This window comes from Myotis myotis, unplaced genomic scaffold, assembly GCF_014108235.1.
Source record: "Myotis myotis isolate mMyoMyo1 unplaced genomic scaffold, mMyoMyo1.p scaffold_m19_p_6, whole genome shotgun sequence".
Taxonomy (NCBI): Eukaryota; Metazoa; Chordata; class Mammalia; order Chiroptera; family Vespertilionidae; genus Myotis; species Myotis myotis.
This window is the reverse complement of record NW_023416368.1, coordinates 37,039,046-37,057,908: the sequence shown is the minus strand read 5'-3', so window position 1 is coordinate 37,057,908 and position 18,863 is coordinate 37,039,046. Positions and strand designations below refer to the sequence as shown.

The 18,863-nt window shown below is 39.9% G+C and overlaps 1 protein-coding gene across 1 annotated transcript; it reads left to right on the top strand.

The window, feature by feature from the left end:
- The first annotated feature begins 3,610 nt into the window (after nucleotides 1–3,610).
- MINAR2 (membrane integral NOTCH2 associated receptor 2) lies at nucleotides 3,611–16,990 on the top strand. Its single transcript, XM_036311872.1, has 3 exons — nucleotides 3,611–3,775; nucleotides 12,334–12,561; nucleotides 16,796–16,990. The coding sequence occupies exons 1-3, from the start codon at nucleotides 3,611–3,613 to the stop codon at nucleotides 16,973–16,975; spliced, it is 573 nt and encodes a 190-aa protein (XP_036167765.1). The 3' UTR covers nucleotides 16,976–16,990.
- Nucleotides 16,991–18,863: the final 1,873 nt, after the last annotated feature.

The window sequence follows — 18,863 nt, the reverse complement described above, 5'->3', positions numbered from 1 at the left end:
CACACAAAGAAGGGGATTCTTGGAAATGTAGTTTGCTTTTTACCTATAGATAGATGACTAATATGAGTTTTATTTTTTCAGTTTGCTTTATAACAGAGACAACTGAGATGAAAATCCATATTCTTACTCTCTTAAAATAACAGTAAACCTTTTTAAGTGCTTATTATATCCTGAACATTCTGTTAACCACTTTACCTGTTAAACCTCACAGCACACTTGTAAGGTAGTATTAATATCTTCACATTGTGACTGAGCAATCTGAGGCTCAGAGAGTTTTGGTAACTTGCCCAAGCACACAGTTTAGCTGGATGTGGTAAAACCCCTAGGACTCCAAATTCTGTGCGCTCAGTTATCCTGATTGCCTCCCTTGTTCACCACTTTTGAAAATAGGTGCACAAGGACTTATCATCTCATCACAGACTTTCTTTGTATTTAAAACTATCCAACTAATTTTGAAATTCTCTCAGATAATTTTGATGAATCCCAACTGCTCATCTGAATTGTACAGGCTTTTCACCTGAAAATACTTTCAGGTATTTCAATAAGTTATTGTTACAAATTAGAGAGGAGGGGGAAAAGGAAAGAAAAGAGAAAAGGAAAGAGGTAAAAATGAAAGAAAATAAATGAAAGAGGAGAGAGGAAGAAAGGAAAGGTCACAGAATGAGAAGAAAGAAGAAAAAAGTTACTATGTAAAAAAGTTTTGCTTAGTGAACCATATTTAATTCTATTTTCACAATTCTCATAGTTCAGAAAACAATAATTCCAGATCCAAACTCAAGGGGAAATGATACTTTTATAAAAATTTTCTGTGAAGAAAGCAAATGCTTACCTGCATCCAGAGGGTTGAGAAGTACCAGATATCCACATTTCCACCAGATTGTCCCTGCAATATACTAGTAGTTCCTTTTTTTAAAACAAGGCAGAGAAGTTATTTTACTTCTTTCCTATTTTTATTAATTTCAGAGAAGAAGGGAGAAGGAGAGAGAGATAGAAACATCAATGGTGAGAGAGAATCATTGATCGGCTGCCTCCTGCACACCCCACATAGGATTGAGCCCGCAACCCAGTGCCCTAACCAGGAATTACTAGTAAACCATAACCTCCTGGTTCACAGGTGTATGCTCAACCGCTGAGCTATGCTGGCCAGGCCTAGTTCTTTATATTTCTTCAATATGAGTTTGTACATTAAAAAATAGCAGAACAGAATATAGAGAATGTCTGTAAACAGTTTTGGCAATGGGTTCCTTTTTCACTGAGCATGATCAACTAGAAAACAGAACACTAAGCCTTTTTTTTTTAAATCAAATTTAATTAGATTATCCATTTCCAACCAGAGTAGAACCATCTCATTTGTTGAGCAAAAAGCTTCATGAAGGTCTACAGAAATGATTCCAGGTGTGGAAGGAAGCATCCAATGGGTCCCTTTTGTGGTGTGTCACCTCGTACAGAGACTCATGAAGGAAACGTATGAAATACATAATCAAACACCACATGAGACTATAAACAAATCACCCTGAAATTCCAAAGGAAGGACAGTCATTCCTACTAAGGAACATATGCACAGGTTTTGTGAAAGAGAGGCTAGGCACTAGAGATGACCCATAAAGGATGCTTAGAGGTGGTCAGTAACCAGGTCTGTGGAGAAATGTTTCCAGACGGGAGGACTGACACAAGTAGAGGCACAGGGGGTGAGGTCGGGGTATGGCCAGTACAAGGGAGGGGGGAGAAGGACTGATTTCTTCATTGTCAGTCACGTGGGAAACCTACAGGGGTAGTAGTGAGAAACAAGAACTGATGGTTTGGGCGGGGATAGAAAGGATGGTGGGGAAAGAAGGAGAGTCTGAGACTAAACGACTTGTAAATGGAAAGACAGTATACAACCCTCTGGGCATCTGGAGCATGGTGGAGGAATCTGAAGGAAGGACGCCCAAGGAAAACTGAAGGTTCCTTTCACCCACCTCATAATTTGGCTAAGAAAAAGGCCTGGCCTAATCAATATGTTTGGATCTAAGTTCTGTGTCTCCACTTGCCAATATAGAGAGCCAAAAAAAAGTTAGGTTCTCCTTGAAGATGTTTGTTATTCCCCAAAGAATCTTTTAGGAAAAGCAAACAGCCTGAGAAATATTTGTTCATTAGATGTATTCTGGCAGCAACCAGAAAATTCCAGAAAGTACCAAGCACATGCACATAATACACTTGATTCTTGAAACAACTGATTTAACTGGTTATTGTCATTATAAAGTACTTTTATCCAGTAAATGTATTGATAAAACCACCCAGATGTATTTCTAATATTGTAAGACAGAGAGAGTGTTTGGTCCAAAAAATTCTTATAGAAAGTGTTGATTGCTTAATCCAGTTTTACAGTCATAAGTAGGACAGATGTTTTGGTTTGGGTTTTTTTAACACCCCCGTGCTTATTGCTATAGAGAAAGTCAGTATTCTCCAACGTCTTGCTCAATTCGAGAACATCCTGGCTTCTGATTCTTATATGGCTCTATGGCACTCTCCTGAAATGTGCTGCTGATATATTCCACATGTAACCATTCCCCCTGGAAGGGAAGCTTTCCTGCTGCGTCAGATGGGTCTACAGAGGTGCAAACAGAACAAACAATTTATGTCTTTTAGAACTGCTGACGTGTCTATCTTTTTGCCTTCTCGCAAGTGGGAAGGTTTTCTCTTGCCAATCAGTACTTTCCCACTGAGAAGTATGGGTTGCTTAAGGCAGAATGGCTTCAAGTAAGAGAGCTTATCTCCGTGAAAGTCATCATCGCTTCCTGACTTAGTACACTGTCTGTAGCTTCACTCCCACCTTGGCTCCCTGACCAGCAGATGGGTTCACTTAGGACAGCATGTCGGCCATGTTCCCACTTGGTTCCAAATGGACAGTGTGGACACCAAACACATTGTAGGAGTGTATGCGAGTAGGAAGAGTCTAAGGGGCCTCAGGTGGTGAATGGGTTAAGACAGTAGGTTGGGACACTAATTTACTGTAGCAAACTAAGCAGCAAATGCTTGCCATTTCTCTACTCAAAACGAAGCTGACAAGCTAAACACGATTAGGTTTCACCTGAGCCTGAGACTCTGGGAGTGAAAAGATGAGAAGAAACAAGATCTTGCCTATCACATTTGAGGCTGCGTGGGCAGGGCCAAGTCTGCTGGGTTAGCTTAGTAATGATCAGAGAGAAAAATTAAGTTATGTCTCTTTAGGTGACTATCTCATGTGCTCCAAATTATGGACCGTAATACTGAAATTCTGGCAGCCTTTCTCCGAAGAATAGCTCCTCTTTATTAACCTGTTATTTCTGACTCTGTATGGAGAGGCATTAAGTGCTACACATATCTAAGTTTGGCATCCTATTAATTTTAATGTGTAGCCCCATTCAAGCATTCTAACTGTGTGTGTGTGTGTGTGTGTGTGGTGAAAAACAAGGCAGGGTGCTGCATTGTTCCTGTGTGTTGATGTGTCATTTTGAGCGTGGCATCCGAGTGCAGCTGAGAGAGCTGGTTTCAGGTGCCAGTAGGAGAATCCTCGGACTCATTCATAATGGACGAGTCTGACGGGACCAGCCTCACTTGCCTTTGTTTCCTCCCTTAGACGAAGGGAGACATGGATCTCTCTGCTTTGCCAAATAACAACCATCCTGACAAATTCCTGCAGCTTGACGTGAAGTTGTTAATGAGGAACTCAGCCCTCCTTCAGGCCAGCCTGGTGAGGTTTCCGGGCGGGAACTACCCTGCAGCCCAGCACTGGCAAAACCTCGTCTACTCACAGGTACGGCCTGGGAGCCCTGGGAGCCCGAGGACGGGGACGGGGGCTCCTTTCTCGCTCTCTGCCAGCTCAGCATTTGTGCAAAAGGAAGGCTGGAGGGAACCGAGGGCAAGGTCGCTTCCTCATTCTTGCCACAGAGAAAAGGTCTTTCTTCCTTAACATAAGAGACTCTCCGATCACTTTATCAAAGATGTGAATTCTCCCACCCATTCATTCCCCTCCAACCATTAGCTTCCCAGCATGTCTTCATTTTAGAGTTTGCCTAGCCCTCACTTTACTTCTCTGAGGATTTTTCAAACCAATTTGCAAGTAAGGTTTTGGAGGGAAAAGCTACCTCCATTTTTTTGGTGTATTCTAAGCACAAAGCATCAGAAGCTTACATGGGAAGCTCATACACCTCATTCAGGTCAACTGCCTTTCATTTCATGCAGGAAAGACTCAGACAGCAGGAAAGTGGAAAGTTAAGGATGGAAGGAAAGGATAGAGCAGGAACTCCCCACCTTGTAAAGGTGCTGTCTGTTATTTTAGATACTCTTAGTCCCTCCACATAGAAGGACGTACCAACCACGTCTTCAAACCCAATGCAGACTTGATTTCTTGCTTTCTTCTTTTGCATCTTCCTTCCTTTTGCTGACCAGGAGAGAATAAAACTGTGATGAGTTCCATGTGCTGGAATAAACATAAAGGCCCTGACTGCTGCACAGCTCATGAAACAGGAATCATCTTTGTTTTAAGATGTGAGGGCTAATGGGGTTAAGGGTTAGTCCATTTAGAAACAGGAAGAAGCATTGCATTTCAGAACAGATGTGACTGACCCACAAACCCCTGCAAGTCATTAAATCCTTTGGAGTGGTTCAAATTCCCTGAACAGAAATTTGTTTTCTTTTAAGAAACAGTTGCTACTCATGAGTCCTGGTGTAAAGTGACTCCTTTGTGGTGCGTTTTGTGGGCTCCTGGGGACCTTTATCATGAGATCATTCAAAATCAAGTACACTCAAATGATTATGTAAGTGTTTCCTCCACCTATAAGGGTTTTAATTTATTTCCATGGTAAGGCAGCTTATTATGACAACTGACTTTTAAAAATTTTTGCATCTTTTCTATTTGGAATCCTCAAAACCCTTCTGCCCATCATATGCACCTTTTTGGTTATTACTTTTGTGTTTTGTTTAGTTTTAAGCTAAGTGCAATGAAATCCCTCCTTTTTCTTCCTTATTGTTTATATCATGGAATAAAATGATTCAAAAATCAGTTAAGAAAACCTTGGCTTCCCTATGCTATGAAGTTAAGTCTAAGAAAACATATCCAATAAATTCCTTTCAGGTTGGAACACATACATCTAACATCTTTTGTTTGGTACTGGAGTTGACCTATTTTCTTCATGTGGAACATGAAGTTCAAGCTTCACAGTTTCAAGCTCTGTTGAATGTTATTCCAAAACCTGAATGAAACACAAATTTTTAAAGGGTATATTTTTCCACAGCCTCTATTGGGTTGAAATAGTTATTCAAGGAAAAACCAAGGAGGTAAAAAAAAAAAATCTGCTTCTTATGTCCTTGAATAAATTATTGGTAATTGTAAACTGCAGATAAAGTTGATTTTGTTATCCTTCTACCCTAAAAAGAAATATTAAATGATTGAAAAAAGGCCAATTTACTATTGAAATAATGCATGGGGATGTAAATGGGTGTAAATCAATTACAAACTCAGGTAGTTGGGTAGGTGTAGCACAAATTATGAGTAACAACAATTATATTTACTATTTCAGATTGCAATGTGTCAATAAGTAATTCTCTCCTTGGCTGAATCTTAAAATCTGAGAGTGATATATTCATTGGATAAAAAGTAAATCTAAAAAGAAATGAACACACTAAATTTTTCAGTAACTATAATGATAACTGGAAGAAGGTGCTGTATATACCAAGTGAATTGAGGTGTTGGGATACACAAGGTGGCAATTGTCAAATAGTTCTTAATTTAAAACCCTTACTCTACTGGGGAGACATTACGCATTGAATAAAGAGGTTAGAAATTTGGCTTCTTGTGTCATATCCTCAGCAAGACAGTGTGAGAGACATCTGTTATGGTCCTTATTCAGTCCATGCTTCAGTTTATTTCCACTTGCAGAATTAGGATAATATTCATTTTACGTATTTCCTTAAAACTGAGAACAAATAAAATATGACAAAAGTAATTGAGAAAAAAGATTTTCTATACAAGTATAAGAAATGTACATTATTATTATCATCATTTGTCAATATTCAAAATGTGTTGAAATTATCCTTTCGTTATAATTTGGAAAACAGCAGATAATATCACTTGCATTGTTTGATTTATACTGTGGATGGAGGTGTGTATGTGTGTGTGTCTGTGTGTTTGTAGATGGTGGTGTTGGAGGATGTAGTTAATACATCTGTCAAGCTACATGGCTAACTCAGGCAGTAGATTTTATACTGACCTGAAATCCACACAAACTTCAGATTTGTGTCAGCTTATCATTTGGCATTACACCACCCCAGGTAGGTGCATGGTGTTTGGGCTCAGACTACCTCAAGGAATGCCAAAGGATTTGACCTACAAACATTGCCTTTAAAACCGCTGGTAACTCAGCAGTTAAAACAAAAATCCCCTAGATACCAAATATGAAGTTGAATTACATTTTGAAAATGAAATGAATTTTAATAAGCACTGTGTTTATAATTATTCTAAGTATGTATACATTTTTGGGATACCTTGTATGTATCATTTATATTCATTATTATTTGTTTTTAAGATTTTTAAAAATTCACATTCTACTTTCAGAGTTGAGTCCCTATGCCATTTTTTAATGAGCTGAAGCAATACGATGCATAAAGAAAAGTGAACACAGGTTCAAAGGCTTGCCAATGGCCCCAATCAACTCCCTTCTGCGCAGACACACAGGTCACCCATATTTGCAGAAAGTACAAGCAAATAACCCTTGATTCTACTATACTTTTATTCCTTAAGTTCTTTCACAAGAGGAATAAAGAAGCTTCACAACAAATTTCATCTCAGTGTACCGAGAAACTTTCTCCAAAATCTAATGTTTCTGGTTGTTAAAATTATTTGTGGCATGCATCTGATGAAGGCCCTCGGAATTGTATTCTACATATTTCTGCCAATCCCTTTAGAAAATGGGGCAATGAAAGGAAAGGGCTGATTTTTTATTTAGTTTAAATGATAAAATATGGTTTTGCAGATATTGCGGTGGGCCTTTTTTCTGATTAGTAGTTAGACTTCAGAATATTTTCTGACTAATGCCTTTGCTGTATCTTTTCTTGGCTTCTGTCACATCTGTTTCAGAACCCAGGAACATTCCTCACTAAACCTGAGAGCTGGAGCGACAGGCCCAGGGTAAGAGGCTCTTCTCCCTGTGACTTTTAGACACTGTTCTTCACTGGTTTTGTTTCTTAATCGCCTTTCCTTGCTTGGCTGTTGTATGCCCATGAAAAAGAAGTGAATTTGGTGAGTATCTAGCCAGGCTCTGCCACAGGCTATCATTCTGGTCAAATAATATATATCTTCCTTGCTGAACGGGGAAAGTGAAAGACGCCACCGTAATTCTAGGATCCTCTGGGAACAGTGTGTGTGGCCTTCTTCCTTGAAGGTGGGGAAGGTTGTTTGGGATGCTTCTGCTCTTGAAACCTCCTGATGCGTTGTTCTCTGAGGTCCGTGGTGCCATAGTCTAGGAGACATTCCCATGTTCATTGTTCTCTTTTTCCATATCAGAAGTGGGCCCTCCTTCAAGCCTGTGTAAGGATTCAAAGTTTGCTCCTATTCATGGATATTTGGAGGCCTAGGGTTATTTTTGTTGCCTTGTCTGTTTTTTTTTTAATTTCAAACAATCAAAAACTTTTAGGTGTAGGGTAATGGTTTCTTTGGTAAAACCTATCTTACAAAAATTAATAAGCTATTTGTTAGTGTGAGCCTTGCTTTTCTGCCTCCCTTTCTCTGTCCTTCGACTTGAGGACAGCCACCTGGCGGCTGTTAGGGATTCGTTACGAAACCACACCCTTAACGTGATCTTTATCCCGAGTCACTTCATTCAGCTGAGATGTGTTAATGGACTTCTTTGGCTCCATGCTTTTTAAAAAAAGTCTGTATATCAGTTTTGGGATCTATAAACATTCGGATTTTAAACAGTAGAAGGCATAAAATTTCTAAGCTTGCACACTGTCCAGTTCTTTCTCTCATCTCATCTCTTTCTTTTTTTTTTTTTTTTAAATATATTTTATTGATTTTTTACAGAGAGGAAGGGAGAGGGATAGAGAGTTAGAAACATCGATGAGAGAGAAACATCGATCAGCTGCCTCCTGCACATCTCCTGCTGGGGATGTGCCCGCAACCCAGGTACATGCCCTTGACCGGAATCGAACCTGGGACCTTTCAGTCCGCAAGCCGATGCTCTATCCACTGAGCCAAACCGGTTTCGGCATCATCTCTTTCTTGTATGACACCAATGCTCTGATTCTTGTAGTATCATTATATGTACATGAACACTCTGATAATATGTAAGTATTTCTCCTAGAGCTACAGGTGATTAGATTCCAGTGGCCACAGATGATACTTTCACCAAATGATTTTCATTTTAGGATGTGAATAGGCATCATTCTAGCTTCGGATATTGCTTTATCCTTTTCTACCACTTGACTGTGAAGCCAATGCCACACATTTGTGTGATTTCAAGATGCCACTTGTGTGTTAGGAGGGGTACAGTGGGCTATTCTGTGATGATAAATACCCCAAAGACTGCCAGTCACTATAAAGGAAAAACCATTATTGCTCATGAAAAGTCTGAGGAAGAGCAGGTGTGTTTGGGGGACAGCTCTTTCCAAGCAGTAACCCAAGGCTTCAAGTTCTTTGTGTTTGTAGCTCTGCCATCTCAGACCCTTGCTTACAGTGACAGAAAAGAAGAAAAGTGAGCCAAAAATCTTTTGGTAGATTTCAAGAGCCAGGCTTGGACGTGTAGCCTCTGTTATTTTGTGCATAAATGATCAACTAGAAAAAAAAGCTGCCTCCAGCCCAGTTGGTGTGGCTCAGTGGTAGAGCGTCAACGCAGGACCGAGGTGACCAGTTTGATTCCCAGTGAGGGCACATGCCGGGACCATGGGCTCAGTCCCCAGTGGGGGGCGTGTGGGAGGCAGCTGATTTGCTTCTCTCTCATCGATCTTTCTCTACATATATCTGTCTCCCTTCCTCTCTCTCTAAAAATCAGTTAAAACATATTAAAAAAAAGTTTGCCCCAGTTTAAATTCAAGAAGGGAAAACAAAATTGGTGTGCATTTAACCAATCACCATAATACCCAGCTCTCATTTGTTTACATTTGCCTGCTATATACTTTCTACCTTCATTCACTCGTATTCTTTCTGAGTCCTTATATTTTAGGTATTTCTCCTGTAAATATTACATAACTGAATTTAATGTTTAAGATAATCTGACAATCTGTCATCTAAATAGGGGGTTTAGTCTATTTACATTTAATGTGATTATTTCTCTCTTTTTTTTTTTTTCTATTTTCCTGAGGCATCCCCCCATTTTTTTGTTTTATTTCTCTTGTCTTATTTTTTACTTTCTCTTATATTTTTTTACTGTTTTACTGGATTAAGCAATACATGTTTTAGTAATATCTCTGTGTGATCACTGAAGTGATTCCTTAGTGTCCTCATTAAAAAAAAAAAAAAAAAAAAAAAAAAAGCCTGATACTCTTGTTACTGTTCAATGTTTTAGCTGTCTCTTATTTTAAAAATCATATGTTAATGATTACTATTTCTATTTACCATGAAATCAATGCTTTCTTAGATTTATACATATATTTATCAATTTTCTTTTTTTACCTTCTTGTTTTCTTGCTCAGCATTCCTTTTTGCATCTTATTTTTTCCTTCTAGTACTAATTTTATTCTGCCTGAAGTACATTTTTTAGAGATTCCTTCTTTATTGACCTATTAATGATATATTCTCAGTTTTTATTTGTCTAAATATGTCTCCTATTTTACTCTTTTTATTGAATGATAAGTTACTTATATATAAATGGTATAAATAATAAATTGCATAAAGAATAAATGGACTAAGTAATGGTTAATGCCAAAAAAGGTTAGGTAAGTTTTAAAATATTACTTTTTTACATAAATATTTTAAAATGAAAGTTATCTTAGAGTCCATATAACTAAAATAATGGAATTACTATTGAGTTTTCCTTTGCTAAATAAAATCTATCTAAAATGTAGATGAAGAGTTGTAATCAAATACATGCTTTTTTTCTTTCTTAAGCTATTTCAAAAATATTATCAAAGTATAAATGAACTCCAACCATAATTGGTACTTTTATGCAACCATCAAATTGTTAATAAAGCTATACTCTTAATTTTTAAGTATATGTCTTTCAGGCATGAGATTACCATGCAACACAAAAATAAATGGCACCATGTTTGAGGAGAAATCTCAGACTTTCATGAATGTGACTATAACTCTGATTATTTTGCTATGTTTTATATATTAGTTTTTCAAGGTCCTTATACATTGTAATAGCGTGTATTATTTTTTCTTTACCCTGAAACTGTTCCCTCATTTATGGAACTTCCTTGTTTAAGAAACTCAAGGAATAATCTAGCAGGCAAGAAAACTGACATAGCCAATTTATCAATGTCAGAAGAATTATTCCTCCTCAAAGATGATCAAAGATGTCTAGCCTTGAAGAAAAAAGCTTGAGTCAGAATTATGCTAATCTGAAATGATCTAAATTTCATATCAAATTGTTTTTCCTCAATTCAGAAACATTTTCATGAGGTCATCCATCTTAAAGAGAAATACTAAGTCAAGATGATTTATTATTTCACTGCAAACTTCAGTATTACAGAATATAAATTGATTCTGAGCACTCTAACAACTTAGTAAAGTCAGAGAAGATCTCTAAGTTTATCTCTAATTATGTAAAAAAAAAAGTATGGATTAAGAAAATTAGAAAAACCTAAGACCAAAGAGAATGTGAAAGGTTTTATACAGATGATTTTTTGAGACTACTAGCCATTACAAAAGGAAACTATGTAATATTAGTTGACAACTTAGCATATATAAATACATATTTAACATGACCTGCATGCCCCAGTAGATGCTGAGGGAATCAACCTATCGATGGTCATAAATATGACACAGAGGAATATTTATTGCTACTATTGAATCTTCTCTGTTTTGTGAAACACATTTTTAAAATTGCTATAAATTAATGAAATTTGCTGCCAGTTTTTAAGGGGTAAGCCTAAGTTTTCTGAAAATTAACTTATGTGGAATTCCTCTCCCTTGATGCCCCATGATAAATGAAGTATTATGCTATAAGTTTTTTGTTTCTTCTCAATTATATTTGGCCAATGAACAAATTTTAACTTAAACATTTTCTGCCTTCATGATAATTTTGTAGTCATAAGAAAAAAAAGGAAAGAAAAAAAACTGAGGTCAACTTAGATGAAAGGAAAGCACACATTATATGATTCCATTTCTGTAAAATGCAAAAAAAAAAAAAGAGAGAGAGAGAGAGAGAGAGTCCAACTGCCTGACACTGTTAAATTTGGAATACTGGTTATCCTTGGGCAGAGTGAGGGATAGTGACTGGGAGAGCGCATGAGGCATGCTGGTAATGTTCTGTTCCTTGCTAGAATCTTAAGGTTTATTTGGTTTGTGAAAATGTATTTATGACATATGTGCTTGTCTTTATGTATATTATGCTTCAATTAAAATGTTTTTTTAAAATCTGAAGGTCAATATTAGAGCCATCTAATAGCCAGCGTGTCTGTAGACACAGATAGGAGTGCTATGCTAACTTAGTCCATTTCTCCAAGATATCTGAAATAAGAGTCCCAAGAGAATTTTCATGAAAGCCAAGGCATGTCTATAAATGCCTTTTAATCTTGAATTTGCTGGGTTAATAGAGCAATATTAAATATTATTCTTATCAGTCATGGAATGCACAAATAGAAATGAAATGTCATTAAATCTCAGTGCAAGCGAGCTGGGGAAAATGGCTTTGTTCAGAATTCTACAATTTGAATTAAAGAACAGTATTCTTTCTCCATAGTTATAAAATAGCATTTTAATGAATGATTACTGAAGCCAAAAAGATTATAGGCAAAGAAAGAACTCAATTGCCCAGCCGGCATGGCTCAGTGGTTGACTGTCAACCTATGAACCAGAAGGTCACGGTTCGATTCCTGGTCAGGGCACATGTCTGGTTTGTGGGCTCGATCCCCAATGTGGGTAGGGTGTGCAGGAGGCAGCCAATTAATAATTCTCTCCCATCATTTCTAGCTTTCTCCCTTTCCCTTCCTCTCTGAAAGCAATAAAAACATTTTTTAAAAAGGACAGAAAAGAAAGAACTCAATGAAATAGAATTCTAGGTCAAACTAGATCCCAGACTCCTTTCCTCATTATCCTAATCTGTTGGGTTTCCAGGCAGAATCAACACATTTTGGGGTATAGTTCTTTCCTACTATATTTTCTGTCATCAGTGGCCCGCTGGTAAGAGAAGCCTTGTCTCTGCCTCCTAACAGAGAGGAAAGAAGAATATTACTGCTCAGCGAATGAGGGCGTCCAGTGTGAAGGGTGCTGTCTTCGTAGACAGGCCCCCACCATCTCTCTCGTCAGTTCTGAAGAATAACCCACTATATGGCGACGTAAGCTTGGAGGAAGCTATGGAAGAAAGGAAAAAGAATCCTTCATGGACCATCGAAGAATATGACAAGCGTTCCCTGCACACAAACCTTTCTGGACATCTGAAGGTACTCAAGGCAAAGAGCCAGTTCTTCAGTTGAAGGGGGAGATCAGTTAAATATCCTAAACAACATCGGTTTTGAGGTGACAGGCATTCTTCCCTGGGCACAAAGCCTCCCGGTTTCAGGCCATTTTAGCCTCTGGCTTCCCCTGTTCTCTCCTCTCTCTGGGTTTATTTATTTGTTTTGAGTTTTACAACAAGTTTGATGTGGCACAGAAACAGGGTTTACCTGGAAGGTAAAAGTTTTTTGAAAATTAGCTTGCCAAATTATGTATGTTTTCCCATGGTTGTGTGACCACTTGTGTTCATGAATACTTACGAATCTCTTGTTCAACATGTATGCAAAAAATATTGATTCAATGTCCTGTCTTCGGCACTGTGCAAAGCAGTTCTCATCAAAGATCATTTCATTTCAAGCCCACCCGGTGATTTAAGATTGCAGACTTACATTTTGGACTCTTTCCTGTGTCTCAGTAACAAAACAAACCAAAACAAAACAAAAGCATTTCAACACAGGAAAAATATGCAATGAACTCATTCACCCAACTTATTTCCCCCCCCCCCACCCCACTTGTATCCCACACCCAGTGTCACCCATCACATAGAGGATCTAGAAATACCTGAAAAGCAGGAGAGTGGCCCTCTCTTTTCTGAGTTGGTCTGGATTCCTTCCCAGCCTCTGCTTGCCTCTTGCTGCCCTGGAGCCAGGAAGGCCTGACGGTTTCCAAGTACCCTTTATGCATATCTGTTCATACATTAAGTATCTAAAGACTTTTGCAGGGAACAGCCTTATGTCCTCTTAAAATCTTACACTTCAAAAATCTCAAATGTGCACTCCTTGAAATATCTCATTGTCCGGAGTGTTTGAAGTTTCTTAATCTCCTCGTAGATGTAATGTATCTCCTCCTTAATGTAGTCTCTTTTCCAGAGAAGTTTCCATAACAGATGCTCCCCCATAGCAACAATAATCATGTGTTTTTTATCAGGAGCCTGAAGATCAACCTCTAAGAAGTCACTTCCTACAAGTAGGAAAAATGTATTGATTTATTTCGCAAACATGTCTTGACTGTAGAACCAGAAAGAGCAACAAGATTGAGAGAGAGGACTGTGCCCATCATGGTTGTAGAAAGTGCTGTGCAAAGTCAGAAGAGAACAAAACCACATTGGATTATTAAAAGCCTCGTGAAAAGTTAATTTATGCTGGATTTGACAGACGTAGAGAACTCAAAAGATATAGATGGTTTGCTTAAGTGTGTGGGGGGGGCTCTTCTGTCAGGCGTAGCAAGAGGAAATGCGCAAGTACAAGAAAGTTAGAGAATTTGTCAGACTAAGCAGTCTAGCTTTGCTGGCGCTACAGCTAAAGTAATAGAATAATGGGAAAATAAGGCTAAAACAGACTAAAAGAAATTGTTTGAATGTAAGAATAAGGAAATTGAACATTATTGGCAATGAGAAGTAATTTTTTTGTTGAACAATTCCATGAGTTATGTTTAAGAAGCTCAAACATGAGGATGATGGCTATATTGCTTTTCTATAACCAGGGTCTACCCCCTCCCTCCATCCTCTACATGAAATCGCTCACTGCAAAGCAGTTGCCCCTCAGGTCACAGGCTCATTTGCATTCTTGAGGGATGTTTCTGGAAGTCATGACTTTTGTTTTGATTATAATTTCTTCCTATTTATGAATGCCTCATTAATTCAACTTCTCCCCTCACCTTTCCCTATTCATACCTCTTGTTTAGCAGACAGAGCCCCTCACTTATTTCTGAAAACTTTTCGCCACCATGGGTCATAAAAGTTTAAAGTTTCTTGGGCCACTCTCTTTTTTCTAAATTGCTAAGAATATATATATATATATCTCCTTTTCTCCTTTCTTATTTATAAACTAGAGTCCCGGTGCATGGATTTGTGCACCAGTGGGGTCCCTAGGCCTGGTGCAAAAGGATAGATGCAAAATGTAAGAATGCAAGAAGAATTTAGACCTCCTGAAGAATCCCACATATCCTTCCCCACATCAACTCCTACACTCCATGTCTGTTTCTTTCACAGGCCTCATCTTCCTTTCTTCAGAATTCTTCAGGAGTTTCTGCAAAATGCAAGAATGCAAAACAGCCTAAGTGACTGTTACAAATGAACGACCTGAATGACCAGAATGACCGGTTGAACAGTCTCTATGATGTGCACTGACCACCAGGGGGCAGACGCTCAATGCAGGAGCTTCCCTCTGGTGGTCAGTGCGTTCCACAGGGGGTTTGCCACTCAGCCAGAAGCCGGGCTCATGACTGGTGAGCGCAGCTGTGGCAGCGGGAGCCTGTCTCGAGTCTGCGGCAGCACTACTGAGTGGCAGCAGCGGTGGCAGGCACAGCAGGCTGGGATGAGCATGAGCAGCACGGTGCTGGCTTGGGCTCCTCCCTGGCTGCCTGCTGCTTGGCACACTGCTACATCCCCGGAGAGGTCCTGAATTGTGAGAGGGCGCAGGCCAGGCTGAGGGACCACCCCTCCTCATGCAAGAATCCATGCACTGGGCCTCTATTATATATATAAAAGCGTAAGTGATCTTTCAACCATTCGACCATTCGACTGGTAGCTATGACATGCACTGACCACCAGGGACAGATGCTCAATGCACAAGCACAGAAATATGGAATGGACTGATGAATCTCAAAGGGGAGGGGAAAGGAGGGAGGGCAGGAAGAGATTAACCAAAGATCTTATATGTATACTAGAGGCCCAGTACACAGATTCATGCACTGGTGGAGTTCCTCAGCCTGGCCTGCAGGGATCAGGCTGAAACTGGCAGTCTGACATCCCTCAAGGGATCCCGGGTTGCGAGATAGTGCAGGCCAGCCCTAGGGACCCCACCGGTGCACGAATCCATGCCCCGGGACTCTAGTTTATAAATAAGAAAGGAGAAAAGGAGCCCCATATTTAGCTATGAAGGGAAGCTTTAAGCAGAATTCTGGAAGTCCTCACTGAAGAATGGAGGCAATTAACCTTGCAGACAAAGTGCAGGCTGCTGATGAGGACACACACTAGGGCAAGAGTAGAGTAGACAATTTAAATCATCTATCCTTTTGCACCAGTCATCCAAATTTTATTTTAATACTTTAGCATTCCTAAAACTAAAATTGAAACTAGTAGCAATGTGATGGAAGAGTTGTATTGCCATGGCCAGAATCCATCCAGCCCCCTGCAGGCATGCACATTGCCTCTTACTGGGCATTGGTGAGTCTGAAACTAGTTCACTGACCCCGAAGCTGCCATGGAAATTGGCTGATTTTAAGTCCACTGAGTCTAGAGAGTGAGAGAGAGGGTGGGCAGTCCAACTGCAAGCTATTGCAGTAATTCAGGTAAGAAATAATGAAGTGGGTTTTTAAAAACTAGAGTTTCAGCATTCACCATAAATTTGTTGTATGCTTACTGGAATCCAGGCAGAGACACTGACTCTTTAGCACTGAACATAGCTGGATAGAATAGAAGAAAAAAAAAATTAAATGTATGACCAGTAGAGTTCTCAGGTGATTTTTTTGGACATAGGAATGAGGTTGAGTTGAAGACAATTCTTTCCAGCTGAAAGGAAGATGAGGCCCATGAAAGAAACAGACATGGAGTGTAAGAGTTGATGTGGGGAAGGATATGTGGGACTCTTTCTTCAGGAGGTCAAACAGTGCCAAAGTTCTGCACGTCAAACATGCTGTCACCCTCTACAAGGGGGACCAGCAACCTAAAAGGCATGGAAGGGACCCTTGATTCTTAGTCTTACTCCTCCTCCCATGTAAGTCAGCTCCTGGATTTACTGAAAACTCATCACATATGTTTATCTCTACCTTGCCAACTAAATCAAACCTTGAAGGCTCATCTAAAGCAAGGGAGGAATTTTAATTTTATTTCAACTCACTTACCTGATTGGCACACACTATTCATGAGATGTAAGAGGCACTAAATTGGCATAAAAGACGGCAGAAACACTTGAGCAATTTAGTCAGTAAATCATGCAGGCCTCCTAATGCATTCTCATGCAGACCTATGGCTTGGAGCCACAGGGATTCCTGGTCAGCCCAGAGGCTGCACTTCCGTGTGGGTGCTGTTCACGGAAGCCTAGCCTCTCTTATTTGAATCATGACACTTCAGCCTCACCCAAGACAGTGTGAACATGGGCCTTTGGTACCTCTGGCGGCGCTTTGTCTACAATCTTGTATTGATCACTGATTGAGCCTATTCTTCATGTAATTTTCTTTTAGGAAAATCCTAATGACCTACGGTTTTGGTTGGGAGACATGTACACGCCCGGTTTTGATACCTTATTGAAAAAGGAAGAGGAACAAGAGAAGCATTCAAAATACTGTCGAATAGGTCTGATTTTGCTCCTTGTTGCCTGCATCTTGGTTTCCATAGTGACTGCTAGCACATTTTTCACCTAAAGAAACTGCCACAGACACAACCACCTGAAATTTCTTAAAAATCTTTTCAAATAAACATTTGCAGAAAAACATGTTCAGGTGGTGTGAGTGTATTGTTGATTGCTTGAGATTTGTTGGCTTTCCCTACTTTGTGCTCTGAAACCTGGGTAAGAATCCCAGTCCGAACTTTGTCCTTTGGGAAGGAATGCTGGGGATTGAAACCACAGAAAGTTACTATGTACAACCCAAACTAAACACTGAGAGAGAGCAAAGCAGCACCAACAATTGTCAACAGTTTTGTCTTACTGCTCAAACTACATTCACCTTGTCTTTAAAGCACTGTTACCTTGCTCTCCCCCACCCCCACCCCATCATTCCTAGGAAAGTTGAGCAGGTCATTTTTTGACCAACTGCCAGCCACACAGGGTAAAAACTTCTGGTTGTGCTGCCTATTGAGTTGAGTTCTGCTGTTTTATCTCCCTTTATTCCTGTTTAAGCCAGAAAAAAAGAGGAGAAAGTGAAGACTTCCTTTAAATGTATTGCTATTTCCCCAGTAATCCTTTGTAATGCCTCTGTTTCATGCAGTAATTCCAGTAGACCTAAACTTAGACAGGCCGAAGTTATATAATTGATTACATTTAGAGCCAATTGTGCTCATGAAGTGATCCAAATTGGTGAGTGGTGGCCCCTGGTGGCAGGCGGTGAGAATGTCTCACCAGCCATGGCTTAGGAAGGAAGGCCCTAAAAAGCAGAGGAAATACTGTGAAGAGAACAGGATTTGAACCCTAACTGTGCCATTTGCTAACTGTTGGACCTGGGAAGTTATTCTCCCCCAAGAAGGGATAATATTGTCTTCCCAACAGAGCTTGCCTAAGGACTAAATAAGAGACATAGGTAGGAGCAATGCCTGATTCCCAGTGAAGTAGCTCCATAGTTGATGGCAGTTGTTGCTACTGCTATGTGCTAGCTTATTGGCACCCTGGAGTCATCTTACGTTGCCTGCAAATACCTGGGGACATGGTTCTGGCCACAGATGAATAAAGTCACTACCCCTCTCTTTCTCTTAGAACTCCCTTCCCTCATCTCCACTCCTTTTCTTTCAACTCCCCCAGCCCCCACTATGTTGTGCAAGAAACAACAAAGGTACTTTTTCCATTTCTCATTAGTCAGATTTTGCCCTTTGGGGTCGCCATATCATTTTGTTGTATTTCTCTTAAAGATACTTGAAACAAAGTCCGTCAAAGTGCAGCTATACTGTACAATAAAATCATTGCGCACAAAAATTGTCGTAAGCATTTGCAGCCTTTAACGTCTTACTCCTCCACTCCTCTATGACAGGTTCCAGTCCAATTTAGAACTGAAACAAGGAGAAATGAAGGCCCAGGGGACTCTCTGAATGCAGGTCCACTCTCCCTGTGCACACCTCCTGGACAACCGCTTGCTATTACAGTTAACCCTTAAACAACACGGGCAGGAGCGCCAACCCCCACACAGATGAAAAATCCACGTATTACTTTTGACTGCAGTTGGCCCTTTGCTTCCACAGATTCAACTAACCGCAGGTTGAAATCAGTATTTCTGTCTGCGGTTGGGGATGTGAAAATACTGTTTTCACCTGCTGCTGGTTGAATATGCACATGTGAAACCCATGGAGAGGAAGGGCCAACTATGGATCAAAAAAGATCCACCTACAAGGGGACCTGCACAGTTCAAATCTGTGTTGTTTGAGGGCCAACTATAGACTCTGTTTTCAAAGCTTCACTGCCCCGTGTTGGCTTCCGAGGAATTCAGACATGTTCAGGTTTCTGCTACCTGTGGGAAGAGTCCGTGCCGCAGCAGGTTGCTTCTGGCCATCCACAGGTAAGGCTCTCAGCACTGAGCGGGGCAACCACAGGAGTCCAGAGCTGCT

Excerpts from the sequence above, each read along its gene's own strand:
- MINAR2 (XM_036311872.1), top strand. The coding sequence starts at position 3,611 with ATGGATCTCTCTGCTTTGCCAAATAACAACCATCCTGACAAATTCCTG. Across the intron at positions 3,776-12,333 it reads AAAACCTCGTCTACTCACAG|AGAGGAAAGAAGAATATTAC; the intron begins GTACGGCCTGGG and ends GCCTCCTAACAG. Across the intron at positions 12,562-16,795 it reads ACCTTTCTGGACATCTGAAG|GAAAATCCTAATGACCTACG; the intron begins GTACTCAAGGCA and ends ATTTTCTTTTAG.